The 10,949-nt window shown below is 37.4% G+C and overlaps 1 protein-coding gene across 1 annotated transcript; it reads right to left on the bottom strand.

Moving 5' to 3' along the window:
• Positions 1–404: 404 nt before the first annotated feature.
• LOC122046727 (heat stress transcription factor A-1-like) lies at positions 405–10,931 on the bottom strand. The gene is made up of 2 exons (XM_042607557.1): positions 10,518–10,931; positions 405–1,877 (listed from the first exon to the last, which is right to left on the bottom strand). The coding sequence occupies exons 1-2, from the start codon at positions 10,788–10,790 to the stop codon at positions 654–656; spliced, it is 1,497 nt and encodes a 498-aa protein (XP_042463491.1). The 5' UTR covers positions 10,791–10,931; the 3' UTR covers positions 405–653.
• Positions 10,932–10,949: the final 18 nt, after the last annotated feature.

Here is a 10,949-nt window from a genome sequence, read left to right as displayed (position 1 = left end):
GAGATTAGAACTAACAAGGAAGATAATTTCCATTGCTAAACATTATGCCCATTATTGCAGTATTGAAAATGTCCATAGTCCCCACCTACAAGTGAACACAGTTTCTTCATCTTGTTATTAGTGGAGCACATCATCATTAAAAACTCACAGGATTCCTACACAGGATTCCTAGGTGATTCCATTATAGAAATGCTTGCATTTGACAATTCACGTGGAATTGTGATTGAAAGCATTTTATCTGGAATTCATGCAGAGAAAACATGTCTAAATGCTATATACCAGCTATTTAAATGGCCAAAAACCAAACTGCAGGACACCACACGTGCAACCAACCTCAGATGTTCATGCAGTTATCAATCTCAAGATAGATAAAGAGAGATGATGGTAGAGAAGATTGGATCAACTTTAGTGGAATATGATATCTTAAATTATGCAGACTATTCTTCAGCTGCGAGAGTAAAGAGGTTGATTGCCTAAAAATTATACAAACTATTAACACACTCTTTCACATACCTCTTGACTCACTGATAAGCAGGAAACTAGGTAGCTTATCAAAAGCAGGATTACGATCACAGTTGCTAACTTGCATCAAACCATTACTAATGGTCAGACTTCAGAAAGTTCAGATTCATGTAGGCTATCTTCAGTATTACCTATTGATCTGATGCGAGATTCCCCATCTGCTCTGTGAGGTGATCCATGTTATGAGTACTGTCCCAACCATTCCCTGACTCTAGCGTTGCTTCCTCAGGTTCATGTATGCCTGAATCAACCTCTTCAGCATCTCCCAAGGGTAGGCTGTCCGTCAAGAATTGTTCCCAAAAAGGATCACTAATGCTTGGAAGCTTCTCGATATCATTCAATATGTCCATGTCAGCATCAGAAGCAAGCTGATCAGTCTCAATTTCTGACAACTCATCCATGAAATCTGGAATAGGATTCATAGGAATGCTTCCTTCATTCTGTCCTACATAGCTATGATTATGTCCATTTGGAATCATGGAAGAGACTTGAGAAAGTTGTGAGACACCAATGTTAGTATGGGTCGGAGTGGCAAACCCAGGCAAATTCATTTTAGGCTTTTCAGTTGGAGTGATATTTGGTACACTAGAAGATTGAATTTTAGATGGCACTGATAATGAGGGCAATGCTGAGTATTCAGATCTAGTAGGTAAAGAGAACTCGCTTGAACTAGTAGGCATTTCAGACAGTGTAACTCCTGATATCCTCTTTAGCGGACTTCTGCTATCAAAAGCTTCAAGAGGGGCTTGACAATTGTCAATCGAGTAATTCTGGGAGTTTCCTAAAGACTCCAACCTATGTGACGTGTCAAATTTTAAAATCTGCATCAACATTGCTTTTGCTGCTTCATTTATCAAGGGTTGGTATTTAACTATTTGGCCATCCTGCATAGTGTTTTCAACATCCAGCTGGTCTTGCCTAGGCAATCTCCGCTTTTTATTTACTCCCGCAATGCGTCTATTGCTGTCATTTTGCTGCACGAACTGGGTTAGGAATCCAGGGCTCTGCATGGCCTTTGCCAAGAATGACATCATCTGTTGTTGGCGCTGTTCCATACCTTGGAGGCGCTGGCCCATGGTGTTTAGCTGCTGATCAGTACTTTGCTGCTGCTGTCTCAGCCTAACCAGTTCTTGCATGAGCACATTCTTGTCTCTCTTAAGCCTCTCAATCTCCCCCTCTATACCGAATTTTCCCACCTCAATTGTATTCTGTGTCTGGGGCTGCTGCTGCTGCTGCTGCTGGTTTTGTGCATGAGCTGATTTTCTCCTATTGATCATCTTCAGCAAATGCTTTTTCCCTCTCAGGAAGCCTTCGTTGGCAAACTCCCATCGATCAGGATCAACTTTTCTAAAACCCTGAACGAGGTTGAACAAGAACCAAGAAATTATAAAAGTTAGTGGCTAAACGCATAAACTATTTAAATCAAACCCAGATAACAACCATTCTAAACAGCAAGCCTAGGTTCCAAACGACAACATAACAATCCTAAGCAACTACTATTAGCATAACCATTCTATTCATGATTAATACCAGTAACTAACTGTTCGTATGTTTCATTCAGAGAATAGACCCAAATGCAAATTCCAATAAAATAAATGTTCCTTTTTAATCTAGCATAGTTGTTTTTCCCATCAACCTATGTGTTAGTTATTTAGACTTATCAGATATATAACTTTTCAAAAGTGTTATAAGAAAAAATTTTAGATAACAGAAAATCTAGTTGTTTTCAGATAAAATGTACCATAGACTTGCATGATTTCCTTTATCCTAAAAGAGCAAATGACTAAAGACATCAAGAGCTTCTCTCTATCTCAATCACCCACTCTTTGCCCTAATAATAATATTTTTTATCATATCTTTCTTTGAATAATAAACTAAAATATCTAAAAAAATTCATGTCCATCTATCTTAGTTGTTCTATAAATTTTTTATTTTTAAAACAAGATTTCACATAGTCAAGTTTATCTCTACTTAAAACCTTTAGTTCTAAGTTTCTCACAATACTTCCAAGACTAACAAAAAGAGAAGATAATGAAAGAATAAAATTACTAGGAGACATCAATAAAAATCAAAGAGTTGAGAAGCATTAAAAAAAATAGGTTATAATGGTAACTCCAGAAGCATTCTATCAGAAAACAAAATCTAACTATTTATAGGGATAAATAACTTAGAGATACGATGAACTCAATAAACGCATTGCAAATCACTGAGATAAAATCCTTGACAGTCTCAAACCTATTATTCAATATTGGCCTATGTCAAATATTACAGTCAAATGATAAATATAATGGCACATTATATGTCATGTAGGAAAAGATAGTGCAACAAAAAGAACAGTAAAAGAACGATAAGCAAGAGAGAATAAGATAAGGTGCAGAGGCAATATTGTAATGGGGAATAAAGAAGAAATGACATAAAGAGAGAAGTGGTGACATATATATAAAGAGAAGATAAAAACAAACAACAACAAAAAAAAACTTTAATGGTAAGATACGGCAATTAAATAATAAGTGTTAGTGAAGAAATAACCTTATAGAATTTTTTGAGAATTTTTAAAAAAAAATTTGGGATTTAAACGGAGTCTGTATGACACGTTTTAAGCGGATGGATCTATTAGACTTAGAGGAAACCTGTTTGGAATAACTATTTAAGTGGGAGTTAATTGAGGAATTAACTTAGTGTATAATTAATTAACCCCTAAGTATATATGTGGAGTAATTGTGACCTTCATTTCCATCCCTCCCAATCCCCTTCTTCCTCCCGATCTCCTCGTCCGACGCCACCGTCCACTTCGATCGCTGGTTTTCACGTCCTCAATTCATCATCGTTGACGGTGTCTGTATCATGATTATTTACATCATGCTCATCATTACACTATATGCATGTTGATGGTCATTGTCTCCCTTATTGTGTAAGAGAGTCGTCAGGCATATTCGCGCTCATTCAGCTACTCAAGGGGAGTGGTAACTAGAGTTGGGTTCAGCTTGTCCTATTGTGCCCGCTCGGCCATTCTGAGTAATGGTAGCTGGAGTCGTGCAGACAATGACCCCTCCTTGTTATGTAGCTAGATAACTACTCTGTATCCTGCCCGTCTCAGATACATGAATGTAGTGGCAGCTGGAGACGCGAGCAATCGTCACAGTCCTGTCCGCTCGGTCACTCAAATGTAGTGGCGGCTAGAGTGGAGTGTAGGAGTGATGCATACATGTTCATATGCATATGGTACGCTGTGCATCTTTTGGATATATATCTGTATATATTTGTGATATGTTGCATTTGATTAAGCTATGATTGTTACATATGGATGTCATGCTTCATACATGTTCATTAATTTTGCTCAGGTGCTACGAGCATATATGTTGCTGATTCCTAGTGAGTTTACTGATCATTATACCGTGTGTCTTAGATCCAGATTGAATATCTGCATTCATTATATCGTATATGACCATGTTCTTATTTCCGTACTAAGACTGTATGCTTTGATCTCCATGTTTTATATTAACCATGCACTATCATGTTTATTACCCACTAAGTCACCCGGACTCACCACCCCTATTTGTACTTTTATGTTTCTCAGGGAACATGTAGATGTTGCAAAGTCTCTTGGGGCAGAGGCGGACCGACTGGGGGGCTGAGGGGGGCTTCAGCCCCCCCCAACGTGGCTGCCGTCCATTGATATCGCCGGACGATAAGAAAATTTCCGAGCGACGCAAGAGGATGAGAGGAGGCTTCAGCCTCCCCCACCTGGACAGTGGACACAAGACGCTGCCCACGGCGCTTGCTGCTGCCTGTGTACCGGTGCGGCGGTGCGGGGCTGGCGCTGCCCTGCCGCTGCGGGCCTGCGGCGCTGCTTGCCAATCGCCATCGCCATTCGCCACTGTGCGTTTGTCACGTTCGGCGTTTGTGTGGTGCGTCCGCGTCGGCGTTGTGCAGGTGGGCCAGGTGCTGAGGTGCAGGTGCGGTGGGTGACGGAGATAACAAGGTGTTTTTTTCATATTCTTACTTCCTTAGTTTTTGTAATTAAATAATATATAACTTAGTGGAAAGTGGGCCCACGTTAAATAAATAAAATAATTATAAAAAAGTGAAAACATTAAACACGACATCTTCTTTTATTTTCATTAATTTGATGCCGATTTACCTCTTCGCTGCTACTTCACAGAACGGCGGTGGTCAGCGAAAACCCTAAAGGCCTAAATCCCTAATCTCTTCCTCTCCCACTCCAACTCTCCTCCAACTCCAAGACTCTAGAGTCTAAGGCAAGCGGCGGCGGCGTTGCGGTGGCAGTAGTCTCCATTCTCCAACCGGCAACTGGATCTCTAAGGCTCCAAGCTCCAACGTCATTTCTCCATAAGGTTTGAACTTTGAATTTAGATTCGTTGTGTTTTATTTATTTTTTATAGTTTGATTTTTTTTGAAAATGTACAGAATACCATTTTTGGGTACTTGGTAGTTTCCATTATTATTTGATTTTTTTGTGTAAAATGTATAGAATTGCATTGGTACATTTTTCCATTATGTAATTTATTAACGTTTATTAAAGTTTTAGTTTATGAAAGTTTTAGTTTTAATGAACAGAATTGTATTTGTACATTTTCCATTACATAATTTATTAACGTTTATTAAAGTTTTAGTTTATTAAAGTTTTAGTTTTAATATACAGAATCGTATTTGTACATTTTTTAGTGGTAGTTTATTGCAGTTTAGTTTTTAATATACAGTTTAGTTTTCTATTGCATTTGTAGTGGTAGTTTATTAAAGTTTTAGTTCAATATATATTTTTTCATTACATAATTTATTTTTAGTTATTTATTTGTATAGGATATGGAGAGATTTTTTAAACGAACTCGTAGTTCCGGGCCTTCCGGCTCTAGCTCCTCTAATGAGCCGAATGTTATTGAACAAGTGGAAAATCAATCCCATGTAGAATTAAATTTGGATGATATTATTAGTGATCCGGGATTACGAAAACCAATTGAAGACTTTGATATTGCTATTCGAGATCAAGCTCGAAGAGAGTATGTGCTCCGAGGGCCTTGTCAACCAAATGGTCATGTGTATCCGAAAACAACTTTTGGTAATCAAGAAAGAAGTTTTCAAGGAACTTGGTATAAAAAATATACATGACTAGAGTATAGCATATCAAAAGATGCTGCATTTTGCTTTTGGTGTTATCTTTTCAAACCGTTAAATAAAGAAAATGTAGATAATGCCTTTATAAAAGATGGATACAACAATTGGAAAAGGGCATTAGAAAGATTCAATCGTCATATGGGGACTGTGAATAGCTGTCACAATGAAGCTAGAATACAATTTGAGGTTTTTCAATATCAAAGGCATAGTGTGGAGAATATTTTACGAGTACATAGTCGCGATATGGAAATTGATTATCGCACTCGTTTAACAGCAATGTTGGATGTGACACGCTTTTTATTGAAGCAGGGGTTACCTTACACGATGAGTCAACTAGTTCTTCAAATAGAAGTAATTTTCTTGAGTTGCTTGAATGGTATAGTCAACGAAATGAAGAGGTTTCTAAAGTTATAAAACAAAATGCTCCTGCAAACAATCAATTGACTTCCCCAAAAATTCAAAAGGATTTAACACGTGCTTGTGCTTCAGAGATCACACTTGCTATAATCAATGATATTGGAGATAAATTCTTTTCTTTGATGGTTGATGAGGCTCGGGACAGTTCAGTGAAGGAGCATATGGGAGTTGTTTTGAGGTATGTGAATAAAGAAGGATGTGTAATTGAACGATTTCTTGCGGTTGTGCATGTGCCTGACACTAGTTCTCATTCTTTGAAAATGGCTATGGATACTTTATTTGTGCAACATGGTTTATCATTATCTAGATTGAGAGGCCAAGGATATGATGGAGCTTCAAATATGCGTGGCGAGTTTAATGGATTGAAATCCCTGATACTACAAGAAAATCCATTTGCAATGTATGTTCATTGTTTCTCTCATCAGCTCCAATTAGTTCTTGTTGCTGTTGCCCATGACAATTTTACTGTGAGTGAATTTTTTGGGTATATAACCATGATTGTGAATATATCTGGAGCATCTTGTAAGAGGAGAGATCAACTTAGAAAGATTCAACATGATAAGATAATTGCTGAATTGGAAAGTGGAGAAATTACTAGTGGAAAAGGAAAAAATCAAGAAACTAGTTTAGCAAGACCTGGAGATACTCGTTGGGGATCACACTACTTAACATTACTTCGTTTATGCTCTATGTGGTCTTCAGTGATAGAAGTGTTAGGAAATATACATGATGATGCTTCTTATTCTGCGAATAAAGGTGTTGCCGCGGGTTTAATTGAAAAGATGGAGAGTTATCAATTTGTTTTTGTGTTACATTTGATGAAGTATATATTGGGAATTACAAATGAGTTATCACTTTCCCTACAACAAGGGGATCAAAATATTGTTCAAGCCATGTCCTTGGTTAGAAGTGTGAAATGTCGACTACAAGACTTCAGGGAAGATGGATGGCAGATAATTTTGGAACAAGTTAACACATTTTGTGAATTGAATATGATTCCAATACTTGATATGGAGGACAACATGCTAACTCGTGGTCATGGTAGGCGTAGAGGGCAACTCATCACCAATTTTCATCATTATCGTGTGGAGATTTTTTGTCAGGTATTATTTCTAAAAATCTTGTTTTTTTGTTAAAGAGATTTCATTGAGTATTAATGTTATCATGGTTGTAAATTTGAATGCTAGGTTGTTGATTTAATTATACAAGAGATGAATAATCGATTTTCAGAAGTTAGTATGGATTTGCTTGGTTGCATATCATGTCTTCATCCAAGAAATTCTTTCTCTCAATTTGATGTTCACAAACTCATCCATCTTGCTGATTTTTATCCCGAGGACTTCTGTGGTACTGATTATTTATTTTTGGAACAACAACTTATGAGTTACTTTTATAATCTGCGGGATGATCCTTACTTTTCTTCAATTGATGACTTGGGAATTCTTGCTCAGAAATTGGTTGAGACTGAAAAACATTTGGTGTTCCCATTGGTTTATCGTATGATAGAGTTGGCATTAGTTTTACCAGTTGCAACTGCTTCGGTTGAACGAGTTTTTTCTGCAATGAAGACTGTGAAGACTGATTTACGCAATAGAATGGGAGATGAATGGATGAATGACAGTCTAGTTGTATACATTGAAAAGGACATTTTTTCTACAATTGAAAATGAGCAAATATTACAACATTTTCAACAAATGCAATCTCGTAGAATCCAATTGCCTCCTCTTGTATCGACTCGTCGACCGTCGCAGTCGCAGACTTCTGTGCCAACCAGAAAATGAAGCCCTATGGAAGAAAGGTAGACTAATCTTTCCTAAACTTCTAGTTTTTTTTTTCTTGCAAGTTAGATTAAATGTTCTCAATGTTACTTTATCAGGTTATGGAGAATCAGTCGAGTATTAAGTGGGACAATGGAAAGACTCTCGAGTTCTAGTATCTTGGACTCTTGGTAAACTCTAACAATATCATTTCAATCACATATTGTAAGTATTAGTATTGCAGCCTGTTATATGGTTTAAATGAGAATCTTAAGTGTTCAATAAGATCAATTGGTTGTGGTTAACTTAATAGGCTAAATGGCTAATAGCTTTTGCATGGAGAAGTGTTTTATGTTGTTAGTCATCAAGTGGGTTGCAAAATGAGATGTAGACCTATTTCTTATTGCTTCTATATTGACAGAAACATTTGCTATTAAACTGTTCTTTGTTCATCGTTGATTCTTCAAAATTCTGAACCTCTTTTTTTTGCTCTGTTCTACGCTCTCTCTCATAAAAATTCTGTGCATATTACAATTTATATGAGTGACGTTCATGTTTATTTGGCTGCAATTTCTGCAGTAACATATATTATGCAAGAGTTGGAGCCTTGGAGGGATCAGCACAGTGGAAATGAATAGACGAGTCTAGAGCTTAACTCCTTTGTCCGTTAGATTTCAGATTTCATATGTATAGTTTCTGCAGTATCGTATATTATGTAAGAGACTAAGAGTTGATGTAAAACTTTAATTATTAAATATTTTTATTTAGTCGTAAAAAAAATATCTGTACAATTCAGCCCCCCTGAATTTTTTTTTCTGGTTCCGCCCCTGTCTTGGGGTATCCTATTTGTCGATCCCGCATCATATCTGAGGACGACTTTTACTCTGTTTTATGCTTACTAGCATTTTCTTTGGATTTTATAGACATAGTGTTGTAATAAATTGACTAGGACTTGGTGTTCAGCCTTATGACTCCTTTTGTGGTTGTTGGTGGTAGTTGTGTAAGCCGAGACGGATCGCAATCTGTCATTTTTGGTTTATGCGAGTTGTCCTTATGTCTTCCACTGTGTTTTTTCTTCCAACTGTGTGGGCTGTTATTTACCCTGCGCGGTTGTATATGATTCTAGCCGTGTGGGCTATAATTATTATACTTATATAACCATGTGACAATGTATCCAGATTTCATATATTATCATAAGGGGGAGATATTATCCGTTTGTCGGGCAGGAACTCCTTCGAAACGTGACATTAACAACACTTTTGATAATTCAACTGCTACACTCTGATTGGTTTAGAAATGTTGGAATGTGCATTGGCCAGTACATGATAGTTTTCAGAACCAAGCTCAACACTACCATACAATACTTGTATAATTTTTAGTGTTACATTTTAGTAGACCGAATAGTGTACCTAAATATATATTCTAGATGCCTATTATTTGACTCGCCCATTCCCATTAGTAGTTTAGATGGTGGGCTGCGCAAGGTCTAAGTTTATCCAATCTGAATTATAGATGCTCATGACAGCGGTCATGGATAATTATTGATCCTCATTCTCTGGGCAAGGTCCAAACAATGCCAAAATCTCACAGAATACAGTATTGAGATAATAAGGTGGCATTTGATTAAATGATGGGAATGACTATGGGTATGGGTTTGATAGTAAGGTGGAATGGGAATAGGAATAAAACCCACCTAATTATATGGGTTTGGTTGATTCCTATAAATCTAGAAATCATTCCCAAATTGTCATTCTCAAACCCACAATCCAAACACTATCTTTCACTATCATCCATTCCCTCATTCCTAAACCCATCAACTAAACACCCCCTAAGTTTTTCTAGACATTGAGCTTCCACTACCAGCTGATGCCCAAAATTTCAGATAATGCAGTAATGAGATAACAAGTTTTCTAGACATTGAACCGCTACTACCTGCTTATACGTCACACATGCAAGCCTCGAAACTCTAATTCATACTTGGTTCATAATAATAGTAAATCTTTATTTTTGATAAGTTCATAAAATACCAATAATCATAAAGTAAATTTTCATTCAAATATTTTCAGGCATTAGGATATGATGAATTGTACAGCAGGCACTTTTCACTTTATTCAAGTGATGTTTTTTATGCTATAAGATGCTTTAGCCTGAATATTCAATTAAAGGTTTTCAAATGGTGGAAATAAGATTACAATATACTTCGATCACATTTCATTACTTGATTTCATAAATTGAAAGATGCTCATGCACATGTCCAAAATGTTAAATTGCATGAGCAACTCAACACTTGCACCTTAAGTGCCTTGACCAAGTATAAACCACCTAGCAAGGAAACAACTACCAATACCAGGACTGCCAACAAGAAACTCAAGGGTACATTCCCAACTTCAACAAACTAAAAAACGAATAAATTCCCCATTTAACCCAAGATAGGAGAGTGTTCAACTTCCTTTTGATTAAGTTATCAGGTTGTTCATATGTATTCTCCCAGAAACTTTCCAATCTGGAGATGATAGTTAGTAATACTTTCTTATTTTCAGCTACACCAATCGTTTCTTCTTATTTTCTCAAGAATTCTTATTTTCAGCTATACCAATCGATTCTTCTTATTTTCTCAAGAAGAATGTTCGATATAGAAGATTTCGAGATCAAAAGCAGACGATTAGAGAACCAGTGGAAGAAGCGTACATAGGTATTGAGTTGGCGGACGAAACTGGAGAAATTGTTGTGCTTGAAGAACTTAGGTAGGAGGTCCCTGGCGAATTCGGTGGTATTCCACACCACGAAGCTGTCGTTGGCAGGCCCCCACGAGACGACGGCGTCCGTCGCCGGGTCATCCACCATCTCGTACGTCTTGCTCAGGAACGGGGGCGGGGCACCGCCACTAAGAACCTCGTTGGCCGTCGTCTCGGTGGCTCCCTTCGCAGAGTCTCCGACCAAGTCTCCTCCAGCGCCATCCATGCCTCCCGGAAGAATCGAAAGGAGGGTTAGGGTTTAAGAAGAGATATTAGATGGGAAAGAGAAACCCTAGAAAACGAGGAAATGAACAGCAGAGGAGACGACGGAGCTCAGAACCGAAAACTGATTTGTTTAATGTTTATATTTATATATATATGGCAC

Source organism: Zingiber officinale, chromosome 2B, assembly GCF_018446385.1.
Source record: "Zingiber officinale cultivar Zhangliang chromosome 2B, Zo_v1.1, whole genome shotgun sequence".
NCBI lineage: Eukaryota > Viridiplantae > Streptophyta > Magnoliopsida > Zingiberales > Zingiberaceae > Zingiber > Zingiber officinale.
Note: the sequence above shows the minus strand (reverse complement) of the source record. Positions and strands in the feature narration are given on the sequence as shown.

Excerpts from the sequence above, each read along its gene's own strand:
- LOC122046727 (XM_042607557.1), bottom strand. The coding sequence starts at position 10,790 with ATGGATGGCGCTGGAGGAGACTTGGTCGGAGACTCTGCGAAGGGAGCC. Across the intron at positions 1,878-10,517 it reads TCCGCCAACTCAATACCTAT|GGTTTTAGAAAAGTTGATCC; the intron begins GTACGCTTCTTC and ends AACCTCGTTCAG.